General features: G+C 42.6%; 1 protein-coding gene across 1 annotated transcript in view; it reads left to right on the plus strand.

Annotated features, from left to right (window-relative positions):
* Window positions 1-15,278, plus strand: part of PDE11A (phosphodiesterase 11A) — a gene marked incomplete at both ends in the record, with an annotated part of 286,244 nt that extends 270,966 nt beyond the window's left edge. Inside the window, one exon of the mRNA XM_081095861.1 lies at window positions 15,123-15,278. Within this exon, the coding sequence (XP_080951987.1) occupies window positions 15,123-15,278 (156 nt within the window). The remainder of the gene's footprint in view (window positions 1-15,122) is intronic.
* Window positions 15,279-15,798: the final 520 nt, after the last annotated feature.

The raw sequence follows: 15,798 nt of genomic DNA on the forward strand, positions 1-15,798 counted from the left end.
CAAATGTGAAAACTGAGACTACAGAGTTCCTGTAACCTGCAAAGAATATGCAGATATTAAGTGACACAACTTAGATCTTTCTGCTGTCACATCTGGGCTCCTCGCCAGTCCGACCACCTGAGAAGTGTGTGCAGGCACTCGCATTGTGTCAGCCTCAGGCTGTTACTGGGTCGCCTTAAACAGAAGCAGCACGCTGTTGTTGGCGCTAACATGTTTAACGGGAAGCAGACTTGCTGAGGAAAGCAAAGCCCTGAAAGGTCACTGTGACCCGACTTAAAAGTAGCAAAACTAGGTTTAGAACCAAGATGTTGGACTTTTATTTTCAAGTGTGTTCCAGTATACCCAGCCATCTACCCATAAAATTTGAAACCTATTGTCTCCAAGTTCTGAAAGCTATCCAGAAGGGACGGGTTTAAAAAGGAAATCGGCATTAGTGGTGGTGATGCCGATGTCACACAAGCAGAACGCAGAGGGAGCCAGGGAGTTTGTTTTGAGGGACAGCATGGTGAACCAAGATGCCTCCACGAATGGGAGCAATGGAATGACAAGTCAGCAAACAAGGTAGAAAAGACGGCCCTGAAAGGGCCTGAGAAACTGAACAGAAACTCTGAAGGAAGATAAATGGATAATTTAAAAGCCATTCAGTTTTTAAGAAAGACAAAGCATAAGCGACATTGCATCAGAAAAGGCCTAGAAATGATGATGGATGGGGCCCTTCAAATGAGTGGTGAGCACAACAGAATCACAGTTGCCTGCACAATTCCCAGCTGAGGGCAAATTCGAGCAACTAAATAAGGATATGAGACTGATACGGATTGAAGAGTTTTTCAAAATCTATTTAATGGCCAGGCAGGGGACATTGATCGCTTTTCAGAGGAAATGTTTAGGATCAATGAGGTAGTCGGCCTTTATTTGGGAATTGGTGACGGGTGGCGGAGGGGGGGGGGGAGGAGTTTATACACAACATGGCAACAAACATTAAGGTACTAAAACAATTTTTGAATTATGGTGGTGAAGCCCTAAATTATTTTGATTTTTATGAAATGAGCCACTTCTCTTTTTTTATCCTTATACTTGTAAGCTTTCTTTAACTATTAATAATCAGATGACTTGCTACTTAATAATTCCAACACATGATCAGATATTGCTAGTTTCTTTATCAAAAAGTTCATGTTAAACTTTTACATAAAATATTTTATACACACCCAGTAAACAGTGTTCAAAAGGATACTCAATAGAGAAAAGTGTCTCCAGATATTCAATTCCTGTCCAACCACCAGGAACCAATTTATGTATGTGTCTAAAGGTGGTCTCTATAAAAGCATAAATTTTTTTACACTCTTTTAATACATAATGTTTATATACTTTGTTTTATAGAGTGTATCTATATTTATATACACTGAGCTCATATACATGTATCTATGTGTATGCACATATGTGTGTATTGTACATATGTACTGGCATATATGTATGTGTACATATATGTGAGTATAGTGTATATCCTGCTCCATACCTTGTTTTTCACACTTAATCTATTTTTGAGATTATTGTTTTCAGTGTCCATAGCAGCTGTCTCATTCTTTTCGGTAATTGTAGAGTATTAGATTTTATACATGAATACAGTATTAACCAATAATTAATTTTTTAATTATTTAAGGACACTGATGATGTTTCTAATACTTTACTATCATGAACAATGTGCAATAAATATCATTGTAAATGCATCATCTTCACACTTTATTTGTAGGATTAATGCCCAGAAGTGTAATTACTGGGCATTTGGCATATGGACATTTGAAATTTTGATATATTACCAACTTTCCTATGTGAAGTTTGAACAAATTTATATTCCCACCAGCAATATCTGAGCTGCCTATTTCTCTACATCCTTACTAATACAGTATGTCATTCAACTTCTTGAATTTTGTCCATAGGATAGGTGCAAAATCTTTCTCATAGTTTTCATTTGTATTTTCCATATCATAAATGAGTCTGATTACATTTTCAGTCTAGATTTATTTACTGAGGAGCCATTTGTATTTTTTCTGTAAACTCTTCTCATTTTTGCTCATTTTCTGTTGGACTGGTGGTCTTTTCATACTGATTTGTAGGAGATCACTATATGTTAAGAAATAGACCTTAATCTGTAGCAAAGTGGCAAATGTTTTCCCCAAGTTGTCACTTATCTTTTTACTTTGTTTATGGTGTACAGAAATACATTGATTTTATGTTATCAAATTTTATGGCTTCTGAATTTTATGTCATACATAGAATGACTTCCCCATTCCAAAATTATATTTTAAAAATCCTCAGAACTTCTTTTAGTATTTTATAGCTTTATTTTTATATTTGTAATCTATAGTTCATCTGGCTTTGCTGTATTTTGTTGGGTGTAAAGTGTGAAGTCAGAATCCAACTTTAGTTTTTTAGATTGTTACCCAGTTATCCTATTAGCTTTAGGCTAATCTTTTTCCTTATGATTTAAAAGGTCACCTTTATCATATACTAATTTCCCTTAAATTTAATTCTATTTTTACTCTTTCTGTTCTATTCTATTGATCTGCCTGCCTCATCATACTATTTTAATTAACATTGCTTTATAATATATTTTAATGGCTAGCCTAGTTTTACCTTCCCATTACTCTTTCAGTATTGTCTGAGTATTGTTTATTTTTCCACATAAGTTTTAGAATTTAGTTCAAAAACTAATCTAATGTGTGTTTTTATTGGGATAATTATTTAATTTAAGTGGTCAGTGTTTGAAAGTTAAATTAATATAAAACTCCCCAACATTAAATAGATAGAAAATCTTGCTGATTAGGAAGTTTTTGTTCATAAAATTATAATGTTCCCTTCCTTAAACGGTATTTCAAAAATGTAATTAAAAAGTATACAGGGTGTTAGTCCTGCTGTCCCCACACATGCGGACATTTTCCATATCCTGTGGGGTGTTAGCAATGTAGAAAAGAGCCACAATAACAAACCCTCTACCCGGTATTAAAGGAGACAGATGGATCCCTTTCTGAGGACAAAGAGAAGGCCAGTTAATGATTCAAAATCCTCCCCATACACACAGTGGCATGTGTAAGATATTCCTTTCTTGTCTTTTATTCTTTCTTTCCAAAATCTCACTTCTTAAATTATATTGTAAAGTTAAGAAAAAGAAGGTTCTCTTACCACATGAAGGGAAACCACCAAAATAATAGAGGATTTTTGTTCCCAAGGATCTTTACCTAAAGGCAGAGCATTTCTCATGGTGCTTGAGGTCTGGTCCTCAGTAGGTTTGGAGCAGTGGGTGCTGGGCTTTATGGCTTCCCCTGTCTCGGATCTGAGCACTGTTTTGTGCTAGGCATGAGGACCATTTTTAAACTCTCACAAGAAATGCTCAGTAATTATTGGATTTGCCTGGCAGTAACTAAGCAATTCATTAGTGCAAATAATTAGTATTTTGGCTCCTTGGGGACTTTCAAATACAGTCAGCCTCCCATATTCACAGGGTCCACATTTGCATATTTAACCCACAGGGGATTGAAAATATTCAGGAAAGCCAGTGGTTGAGCATTGACGTATGAACCAGGAGGTCATGGTTTGATTCCCAGTCAGGGCATGTGCCCAGGTTGTGGCTTGATCCCCAGTAGGGGGCATGCAGGAGGCAGCCAATCAATGATTTTCTCTCATAATTGATGTTTCTATCTCTCTCTCCCTCTCCTTTCCTCTCTGAAATCAATAAAAATATATTTTTTGTAAAAAGAAAATATTCAGGAAAAAAAAGTTACGTTGTTGCTGACGTGTACTATGTAGGTAGGCCTATGATGTTTTCATCTGTACTGAACATGAAGAGACTTTCTTGTCATTATTTCCTAAACAATGCCATACAGCAACCATTTACATAGCATTTACATTATATCAGGTATTATAAAGTAATCTAGAGATAATTTAAAGTATACAGGAGGATATATGTGGGTTATATGTCAATACTTTGTCATCTATATATATAAAAGCCTAAGCAACCATTATGACTGGATGACTGGCTGGTAGCTATGACATGCACTGACCACCAGGGGCAGGTGCTCAATGCAGGAGCTGCCCCCTGGTAGTCAGTGCGCTCCCACAGCCAACCTCCCATGGTTGGCCAACCTCCTGCAGTCCCTCCCCCTGGACTGGGCCAGATGGCCCCGATGGGCCCTGATCACCAGCCAGGTCGAGGGACCCCACCCATGCACGAATTGGTGCACCAGGCCTCTAGTTTTAGACTAGGCACTTGAGCATCTGCAGCTTTTGGTACCCATGGGGTTCCTGGAAACAATCCCCTGCAGATACTAAGGGATGATAGTTTAAGCTAAAAAATAGAAGAGCAAATGCTAATAGAGTCTTCTAGTATCTATTCTTAGAGGTCCCATAGAGGCACCCTACCCATTTTGTTTGGAGAACCCTAGAACTCAAGGCACATAAGCAGCATAAAAAAATCTATAGTAAACAACTCTGTGCAACTCAACACACTAAATTTTAAATATGGCCCTTTTTACACATTGAACTTTGCAAAAATAATAGACTTTTATCTAATTCTTTAAAATCTCAGGTGCACAGTTTTACCAGGTAGCATGCTGGTGTGTGGCAAGGTGGATTGTTACCATGTGGCTGTGTTTTACTTACATGTTCCAACCACCTCTTATATGAAACCCCATTCATCAATGGCTGTGGCTTCTGGGTCAGCAGCCATTCCTTCCCAGTCAGCTGTTGCTTACCCAGTGAGCATGATTGATTAGCTACCAATCTGCTCTGAAAACCTAACCAACAGGATCACCTATGACAGGATCCTAGAGGGACTCATTATAACAGAGGAGACAGTTCTCTTTGCTTCCATTTGCACTGGCTGTCTTTGGGCTTGCTTGTTATTTATTACTTAAAACTCTGGTTTTATTTTCTTAAGGCAGGAGAGAGTAGATGTGTCACAAATAAAAGATTCATTGTCCACACCTAATGTTTGGGAGGTAGTGTTTCTTCATTAACCGGGGAGGTCACATCCCTCCTGTAAATTTGTCTTGAAACAGTGTCACAGACACTAGGACAAAAGAGTTGCCTACTGTCCCCACACCACAGTTAGGTGTGAGACACCTGTCATTACCAACATCCCAGGTGAGATCTTTCATGTGAAGACACCATGAGCTCTGTACTCAGATGGGCCCGGACTGACATTCCAGCTCTGCTGTACACTTGACCATGTAAACTTTGGCTCTTTTAACTTATTTTTTCCCATCTCAGTCTCCTCGTCTGTCAAAACAGGGCAGGGAAGACTTATGTCACAGTATGGTTGTGAGGTTAATCGGCTCACATCTGGAGAGGTCCTAGCATGGCACCGGGAACATGGGACACATTCAATACTCCCGTTAGTTCACTTTGGCAAGATGTGTCTCACTGTCGATCACAATAAGCAAACTGTGGCCCACAACAGATTTGGCCCACAGACTTATTTATTTAGTCGAATGCTGTTTTTAAAACTGTAAAATGTCCAGTTTGCCATAGGCCCCACCACTCCCAATTATGTCATGTGGCGTATTTCATTCATTAACTTTACTGGCCTGGCCCTGTAGACATTTGAGTTTAAGACTCTTGCCCTATGTTATGGAAATAACAATGCTATTAACTCAAGGAGACTAAAATCTCCGTCTCGTACATTCAGAATGTTAATGTCATCTGTACATATAATTCCCCACAAAGGAATCCCTTAAGCTTATAAATAAAATAAGCTAAACAAGCAACCTGAGAGGTCACGAAGGAAATGGAAAGGTAAAGACAAGAGGAAGAGAAAATCACTATAACACTCTGCTGCATTTTCACTTTTACAGGCACTACCAATCTGCTCCAGACCCTGGAAGGAAAATGACCTCTTCCTAAGTTATTACTAGCACTGTAATTAGTCTTCAGGATATTAGACATCGATGCTGCAAACGTCGATGCTATCATTTGGCTGGACTATGCCCTTAGGATTCTGATTACGGACCTGAATCATTCTTTCGGTAGATTCTAATGAGCTTGCTTGCCTCAGACTAAGCATTAGTTCCATAGCTTTATCATTTTTACTGCTACTTGGGTAACTGCCTCATATTATTTAGGTTTTAAGATCTCAAATATCACTAACAAAACGAAGTCCTGACAACATTTTTTGACATTTGCAAAAATCTGATATAGCCAACCTGTTACTGCTGAATAGTAACAAATCCACAGAGTAAATATCATATATACAAAAATGGGCTTCCCATCTGGAAAAATACTCTCACCCAATACAATAATCATGGAATAATATTGAACTCCCACTAAGGAGAAAATAACATCTAGTTGCTTTTGTCCTTTCTGTCCGAGTTCTCTTGGTCCATAGAGAAAATCCAGGCTAAATGGATGGTGTCACCAGTTCCTCTGAGTCCTCCTTTCTTGGAAGCCAGGATTCATGGGTCTGCTGACTTTGCCACCAGAAGGAATTGGCATCCTCTCAGAGTATTTTCTGAGTCCCCATACCATGGTGGGCTAAGAAGGAGCAACCTTTTGAACAGCTTTTAAAGAGTCTGGCAGACTCTGTGGGTTCAAGGAGAAGAGAGAGAACTGCTGGCTGGTCCCTGGCTCTCATTAACTTGGGGAACGAGGGCGTCTCAGCTGTTTATGCTGGGGACATTGAGACTCCCTCACATCAGCCACCAGTTCAAAGTCTGGGGGGTGGGGGGGTCAATCCCAAGTAATTCCTGATGGTGACAGAACAATAAATGACAATAGTGAAAGACCCTCTATTTGGAGCCCAGAAACTCACTCAACCTAGTTTAAACAGAAATGGAATTTCTTTAGCTCAAGTAACTGGGAAGCTTCGAGGTACAGTGGGCTGGTGCCTTCTGCTGCATCAGGGGAGTCAAAGGCCAGCATAAGACACGTGTCCCCTCTCCCTGCCTCCAAGGAAATCAGGCTTTCCTCACATGTCTTGGCAGCTTTAAGATCACATGTTCATTACAGTAATTATTCACACCAAAAAAAAAGAAAGAAAGAAAGAAAACTTCCTCTTCAGTAGTAACATGTAAACCTAGAGAGAGCTCTGATTGCCTCAGCTTGATGCCTGTCCCCATCCCTCCACCAATCCCTGGGGCATGCCTATTGTCGACCCTGAATTATGTGCCTACTCAGAGCACATGGAATGATTCTGGTGTAGTTTCTGCTGTCTACTACAGCCCACTTATAACCCACTGCCCAAAACACATTAATGTATAACTCCCCAAGGCAGGGAATTTGTTCAAGAATCAAAATGCCTAGAATCATCTGACACCTGCACAGGTAGACAGAAAATGGAGACCTACAATGTAGCATTGATTCTCTCAATCGGGAATTGCATGCAGCTGCTAGTGGCAGAGATCTGAAATCACAAGAGTTTACCAGTGGTTCTCAACCTTGGCTGCACATTAGAATCACCCGGGAATCCTTTTAAAATCCTGATTTCTGGGCCTTATCCTCCGGGAATTCTGTTTCTTTGTTACTAATGTTGTGGCCCCACCCCATAACAAAGAAACAGAATTTCCAGAGGATGAGGCCCAGAAATCAGGATTTTAAAAAGATCCCCATGTGATTCTAATGTGCAGCCAAGGTTGAGAACCACTGGCTTAAACAAAAGAGAAATTTGTTTTGCTTTCTGTGATAAGTAATAACCCAGAGAAGTCAAGTTGAGGCTGCTATGATATGGCAGTTCAATAGCTGTCAGAAACCCAGACCCTGCTTATACTCAAGGGTGCCTCATAATTACAAGATGGCCACTGTAGCTCCAGCCATCATGTTAATACTCCAACAGTGAGAAAGAGAGAGAGGCCAGGGCAAAGGATGCACCTCCAAGTTGCATAAACTCCCACTTAAGAGTTGTCTCAGAAGTTCCTCCTTATGAATTCCGCTTATACCTCCCTGGCCATTCCGAAGCTCAAGGAAGGCAACGTAGCAATCTCTGTTAGAGATATCACAGTCCTGGAGTAAATGACACTGCCCCCAAATAGGACAGAAGTCACAAGGCTCGAGCCCTTTATACTCTGCTGCATTCTAGCCTATAAAGAACCCAATAGTGCACAGTGCCTGGCATGTTATGTGTATAACATATGTAAATAATTATTAATTTTCTGACTTTAGCAATTACACACTAAAGACTTATTTTAAAGCTGGGTTCTTTAATGTGAATGTTTAAAAATATTTACCCAAAGAAGTCTTGGTTTGCTTCTGTGTTCACCATTAGTGTTTGATTGTTTGTTTTTCAAAGCAAGTTTTAAAACCTGCTGGAAGCCTCCTATGGTAGTTAATACATTATCTTAAGCAATTGAATGCAAATTAATTTTTACACAACCTTGAGTTTCAAAGGCCATTGAACTGGGGAGGGAAGAAGCGAGGTATAGGAGGAATCTGTTTGCTGCTTCCCATCTGGGCCCCACAGCCAGCTCCATCTGCTCTCACATGTAGTAACTAGCACTTAGGCTAGTCCCCTGCCAAACACACCATGTGGAGTTTAGCTTATTTTTTTTCACTCAAGAAAATGTTACAATACATAGAAAGATTTTAGGAAACTTGATGGGATTATTTTTGGCATTTCTAAACTCTGTGTTTTGAATATGGTAGTTTTTTTTAAAATTGATTTCAGAGAAAGGAAGGGAAAGGGAGAGAGAATTAGAAACATCAATTATGAGAATGATCTATGAATTGCCTTCCATTGGGGATTGAGCCCACAACCCGGGCATATGCCCTGACCTGGTATCAAACCGTGACCTCCTGGCTCATGGGTCATCGCTCAACCACTGAACCACACTGGCCAGGCTAAACTCTGTGTTTGGTACCATAACCCAAATTTGCATTGGGTTTTATGGATTATTTCTTCTTTTGTTTTGTTTCTGGATTTTGTTCTCTGTTAATACTACAATTCTCCTTTTCTGGGGGGGTCTTATAGCACGTTTGTGTCAAGTGGGAGCCACTGAAAGGTTCCGGGTAGAGAATGGCGAGGTTGGATATGTGACTTGGAGTGACCACGATGTGGAGAGTGGACTAGACAGGAACCAGAGGAAGCAGGGGCCCACTGACGAGGCTGTAGCAGGTTAAAGCAGCTGAAGAGATGATGGTAGTCTGAGCTAAGGTTGTAGAAATGACAATAGACTGACACAAAAGACACATTGGAAGTAGGATTGACAAAACTTGGCGATATTTTGGGTGTAGGAGGATAGGGAGATGTCACGGGTGACCCACAGATTTCTGAGCTGGGCAGCTGGTGGAGATGAGAATGCTCAGTTCCCTGGAGAGTAAACCTGAGAGCAGAGGAGGGTTTGGGGGAAGGTGAAGCGTTCTAGGCAATCAGCTCACTTTTTGGCCTTTACAACGAGATGGAAGAGTAGGTTGGCAAACGTGATTCTCAGCCAACTGCATCATGGCAGCCTGGCACATGAAATTCAGGAATATGTTAGACTAAATCATGAATAATCTCAACCTTTGGGAACCAAGAAGGATTAGCAGTTGAACAGTTCACTAGTTTAAGTTTGGATTTGCTCCCAGAACTGGACACTTCTCTCTGAAGTCACTTACCAGGAGCAGAGGCCTCCTTTGCTTCTCAGAGATGCCCTTTGCACATGCGACCAGCCAGTCATGTGGAGTCAAAAGTATTTTGGGTCCCGCTGCATGCAGGTCAGTACCCCTCCTCTTGAAGGTCTGAGCAGAGAGGACACCAGTTGGTCATATCCCGACAATGATTTTCCATTTCTTTTTTTAAAGTGTTTATATGTTTAATTAATTTTTTAGAGAGAATGGAAGGGAGAGGGAGAGAAGATAGAAACATGGACCTGCTGCCTCTTGCACACCCCCTGCTGGGGACCAAGCCCACAACCTGGGCATAGGCCCTGTCTGGGAATCCAACCAGCAACCTCTTGGTGCATGGGACCATGCTCAAACCACTGAGCCACGCCAGCCGGCTGTTTTTCCATTACAAAATACCAACCCCTAAGTGGGCTTTTTGACGTTTTCACTGAGAAAGTAAATAGTACAGTAGTAATGATCATCTCTTCATAATGGGAATATTGCCTCACACAGGTATTTGAGAGGGGCTCCAAAGTCTATTTTTATATTTTATCAAAAAAATAGATATTTTAGAAACAACAATGATGAGAGAGAATCATTGATTGGCTGCCTTCTGCATTCCCCCTACTGGGGATCGAACCAGAAACCCGGACATATGCCCATGACAGGAATTGAACCCGAGACACTTCGGTCTGCAGACCGAGGCTCTATCCACTGAGCCAAACCAGCTAGGACCTCTTAGTTTCTGATTATTTCCCTTGGGTAAGGTAGGAATGGGGGAAAGCAGAAAAATACTAATTCTTATTGTCAGCACTCTGGAAATATATAATTCAATAATAGGACATGAAAACCATCTTTTTTCTTTGACCTTAAAATAAATAAATAAATAGCCAACTCAGATGAATTCCTCCACATTTTTAAAAGGTCTTAATGACATAGCTGGACATTACCGGGCTCCAAGATAAAGCTGGTTTTCATTTGGTGGGGTTCCTCTGTTTCCCCTTCCAACAGCAGAGAATGGGGGTAGTAACTCACTCTAAGAGCATGGCTCTCTCTTTGCTTGTTCCCTTGTCCCACATCTGCCCATCTATCCAGCACTTGAATTCCAAGAAGTAATGATGTGCACTTATGGGACCAATGATAGCAGATATGGATCATGATGGCAGAGGAAAAGCAAGGCCAGAATCTGATTCAGAGCAGCTGGGTGCACTGATAAAAACAAGGCCTCGGGAATAATAGTAATAAGAGAGAATTCGCTGTTCATTTCCCAAGGGGGTCATTCTGGGTTTGTTTTTGCAGCAGGATTTTGTCACAGGTCAGAACGTCCTGACCCCGCTCTCCACCAGCAGCAGCTGTCCTAGTCTCACCCCTTCTTCCTGCCACCACTGTGAGGGTGGGTTAGAGGCGGGGCTGTCACTGTGCTAGGAGCTAGAGATATGAAGAAGAAAGGCCTTGTTTCCACTCTCCCTGGGAACTCTCAGGATAGTACCCAAGACGGTTTAACACCAATAACGCGAGACTTCCACTGCTGGCCATGAGTCACAACAGGGGCCGAAAGGAGAAATGTATGAAAGTTGTCAGACAGTGGACAACAGGCAGCCCATATGGTAATTCCTGAGAGAGCAGAACAAGTGAGGTGAGCCCCACAACGGTCCCAGCTTCCTACCTGCAGAGAGTTTCTAGGCTGCAGCGCAGGGAGGAGAACCCAGGCAGAGCCCAGGGGTCTCACTGTGGAGGTGGAGCCCGGAGTCTGGGAAGGCCCAGGAGATCCGAGTTCCCAGGGAAGAGCACCAGAGAAGGGAGTGGCAGGAGAGAGAGCTGAGGTCCACGGAGGGGCCTTAGGTCAGATCCAGCCCTACCCTACAGTTGAGGCGGCACATGAGCCACCAGTCCTACATTGCCCCAGTAGCTTCTGGTTTAAAGGGCAAGCACCCCAAGGGCTGGAACCATTAGGTAGAAGTTACAGGGACATAGATTTCAGCTCAATGTAAGGAACAGCATTCTAAAATCAAAACCAGCTGAAACCGGTTTGGCTCAGTGGATAGAGGTCGCCCTGCGGACTGAAGGGTCCCAGGTTCAATTCCGGTCAAGGGCATATACCTGGGTTGCGGGCGCATCCCCAGTAGGAGATGTGCAGGAGGCAGCTGATTGATGTTTCTCTCTCATCGATGTTTCTAACTCTCTATCTCTCTCCCTTTCTCTCTGTAAAACATCAATAAAATATTAAAAAAATAAAAATAAATAAAAATCAAATCAAATCAAAACCAAACATAAACTGAACGCCCCTGGGAAGTAGTGAGTTCCCTGCCTCTGGACATGAATGAAAACTGAAAATCCACGCCACAGGGATGCCACAGAGGAGACCCAGCAGCAGCAGGCTGATGGCACAGCACAGGTACCCTTGAGTCCCTCTGCGTATGAGCAGACAGGCAAGAAGTGGTTTCTTTCTTTTTCACTGAGTGAACAGCAAGTCAAACAAGACAGACCCTAGAGCAGCCAAGGGCAAACTACGGCCCCTTCCGTTTGAAATGAATAAAACTAAAAAAAAAAAAAAAAAAAGGACCTTACCCTTTTATGTAATGATGTTTACTTTGAATTTATATTAGTTCACACAAACACTCCATCCATGCTTTTGTTCCAGTTTAAGAACCCATTGTGGCCCTCGAGTCAAAAAGTTTGCCCACCCCTGCCCTAGAGGCATTCGCACAGAACTCATCCGGTGGCACTTGCTGATGAGAAGCTTTTAGGAATACCCATGCCTTTCTAAATACTGGGAGCCATTCTCCTCCTGACAGACCTTGGAACTTAGTGTGTGGGTCATCCCTTGCCTTCCTAATTTCTAATAGTCCTATATTTGTGTAATGCGTTTGTAGTGTGTGGGGGAATAATTCTTCAGGATTGTGTTTTTTTTCTACCTTTGCCTAGAACCAGCACCTGCCAGAGAAAACGATAGTCTAGAACAGCGGTTCTCAACCTGTGGGTCGCCAACCTGTGGGTTGCAACCCTTTGGGGGTCGAACGACCCTTTCACAGGGGTCGCCTAAGACCATCAGAAAACACATATATAATTACATATTGTTTTTGTGATTAATCACTAGGCTTTAATTATGTTCAATTTGTAACAATGAAAATATATCCTGCATATCAGATATTTACATTACGATTCAAAACAGTAGCAAAATTACAGTTATGAAGTAGCAACGAAAATAATTTTATGGTTGGGGGGTCACCACAACATGAGGAACTGTATTAAAGGGTCGTGGCATTAGGAAGGTTGAGAACCACTGGTCTAGAATGTCAATTCTGTGTTTAAGGACAATGTAGCAAGAGAAGGAATTCTGAGAAATATGTACTCCCCCAAAAGATGTTTTTCAACACAAAGGAAGCAAGAGGGAGAACAAAGCTAGATAAAGGCAAGAAACCTCTTTTGGGGACTAAGCCAAATAAACTTAAATGGTTTAAGGAATAAATTGGTGGAGCAATTCGAATCACGGGCAGGTGCTATGAATGTAATTTAGTAAAATGCTCGGGAACCTGCCAAAGTAGAGAAAAATGTGTTGCTTTTGAGATCATTTCCCAGCAGCTTCATAAAAGAAAACTGATTACTAGAATTTAATAAGTAAAACAGAGCCAGAAATATAGTAATCAAATGAGTTTTTAATTACATTTCAGACAGGAAAAAAAATCCAATTTGTGCTCCTGGGATTAAAAAAAAAGTTCTAGAGAAATGCTTTTGTAGCAGGAAAATAACATAAACACTAATTTCCATAGGAATTACAGTAGTCAGTTTAATTAAAAGACCTGAGCAGAGTGAAGAGGCGCCGGTGCCAAGCTATGCTAAATGAAACCGTGGCCCTGGTTGCTACCTCACACTGCTGGCTAAACAAAAACACTACGCGTTGAGCAGGAGCAGGCACCTGCATTTTTTTCATGGACATAGATGGGATTTTGATCGCTGCCTGAGTTATTATATTGCTGTTTCATTTTTGTATGGAATAACTAATACATCTGGTTTACAATTAGATGTTGCTCTAGCCTGTTTGGCTCAGTGGTTGGAGCATCGGCCCTCGGACTGAGGGGTCCCAGTTTGAATCTGGTCAAGGGCACGTACCTGGGTTGCAGGCTCAATCCCTGGCCCAGGTCAGGGCGCCTGCGGGAGACAACCAATCGATGTCTCTCTCTCACATCGATGTTTCTCTCTCTGTCTCTCCCCCTCCCTTCCACTCTCTCTAAAAATCAATGGAAAAAAATATATCCTTAGTGGAAGATTAACACCAACAAAAAATGTAGGTGCTGTTGCTTGGTGTGGTAAGTATCACTTTTAAGGGAGAGAATACGCTCTGTGTAAGGGACATGGATGTGAAAGACCATCATCTCAGCCAAGCTGGCGTGCTTACTGCTCACGGGGTACCAGTTATTTCCGGGCTTTTCATCCCTCACCTACTTACTTTACACCCAGTTACATTCTACTTGTGGTCCTGTCACTTGCTGGAGAGGGAGGGGGAGGGGATACACAGGTGGCTGCAGCCGCTTAGGGAAGAGAGCTCTTCCGCCTGCGGAGGACTTGGCTCTTGGCCGCCCCCTAGCCACCGCTCAAGCTGGGAGAAGGCTTTTCGGGAGGGGTGCCTCCCAGTGGTTTGTTTCCCTTGTGGTGAACGGGGCACACCCGCAAGGTGTCTCCAGGGCCCTGGGGATCTCCTGTGTGGCCACAGAACACGGAGCCGAGGCATAAAGAGGAAACGGGAAGTGTTACCTTTCCACGAGCTAACACCCACAGCTCCACGATCCTTGTTCCACATTAGGGGTGATCCAAGCTTTGTGAGGCCAAAAGTTTATACCATTGGGGAGTAGGGGACTTAAAAAACACACATAGTGAAGTAAAAAGGCAATATTTAGAAGGGCCTCCTACAAATAGGACCCTAAATCCTGACCTTCGTTAGCCTCATGGTCAGTCGCCACATCCTACATTTCCTCTTCCCTCATCTCTCCCACACTCCTTTTCCCTCATGTCTGTTTCCATACATGTTCTCCCAGTGATCTGTACGTTTGGCACAGTTCTAAGATCCTTTCTTAAAAAATGAGAACCCCCTCTTGTTTCAAGATTTTACCTGGCCTCTTATTCAGGGAAGTCCACCTGGAGTCATCTCCGGTGGAGCAAATGGTTAAGTTTATTTTTGTAAAAATTTAAGTTCATGGTCTATTGAGATCTGAAGGCCTCCATGGCAGACAGAGATACACAACTTAGTAGACATGTGTGAGCTAGATATTTTTTTTCCTCTCTTGCTTGATGTGGATCTAAAACAGGGTCATAATCTAATCGGCTGGCACCCGGGAGTAGTGCACAGCCACCTGTCTTATTTTTTCATTTTCTGCATCAGCTCTGTTAGTATAAAACAGTGACACTCAAGGCGTGTGTACTTCTTGTAAATAGCTCGTGGTTACCAAATACTCATCGCTTTCATTCCTCACAGCCGGTTTCCATTCTCACCGTGAAAGCCGGAGAATCACGCCAGTGACTCCAGTTCCTCTCTCCCCCACCTTCTGATTGTTTTGTTTTAGGCCTTGGTGAAGGTCAATGTGAAACTGAAGCCGATGCTGGACTCGGTGTCTGAGAACAGAAGTAAGTGGGAAGAGCTGCACCAGAAAAGGCTGCTGGTCTCAGCTGCCTCCCCATCCTCTGCGGGCCTCGTGGTGGCCGGGGCAAACAGTAACTAACCCTCGGGGTCAGCTGCTGCTGCAAAATGACTGCATCCTGGAGAGCCAGCGTTGGTCCAGCCTCTTCATCCTATCGTTCCTTTAAGCTCAGACAGACAGAAAGTCTGGAGGGTGAGCTGGGAAGCATGACTGGGGTTTCACCTTCAAGTGCGGCCAACAGGGAAGGGCGTGACAGGAAGGACAGAGGAGGAGGTGGGGCAGGGAGCACACCCCAAGATCCTCAACTTTCCATGGACAGACATGGGCTGAGCCTGAGACAGGCGCTGGGCAGGAGATAGCTGTGGATCCAGGCGGTCCTGCCCATTCTGACCCAAGAGAACACGGAACAGTACAGGCGTCACTAATGCTGCTTCATTTTGGATATGGCTCTTTTATTTGTTACAAGGCAACAATGCCTGCCCTTGCACCTCTCCCCAGTGCCCGTTAGTGCCAGACTGTCCTAAGAATCCTGATTTGTATGCTGTAGAGGTATTTTATTTTTATCCTAAAGCTTCTTAATGATGGCTCGGAGCCAGGAGAT

This window comes from Myotis nattereri (genome assembly GCF_964212035.1).
Source record: "Myotis nattereri genome assembly, chromosome: 7".
NCBI lineage: Eukaryota > Metazoa > Chordata > Mammalia > Chiroptera > Vespertilionidae > Myotis > Myotis nattereri.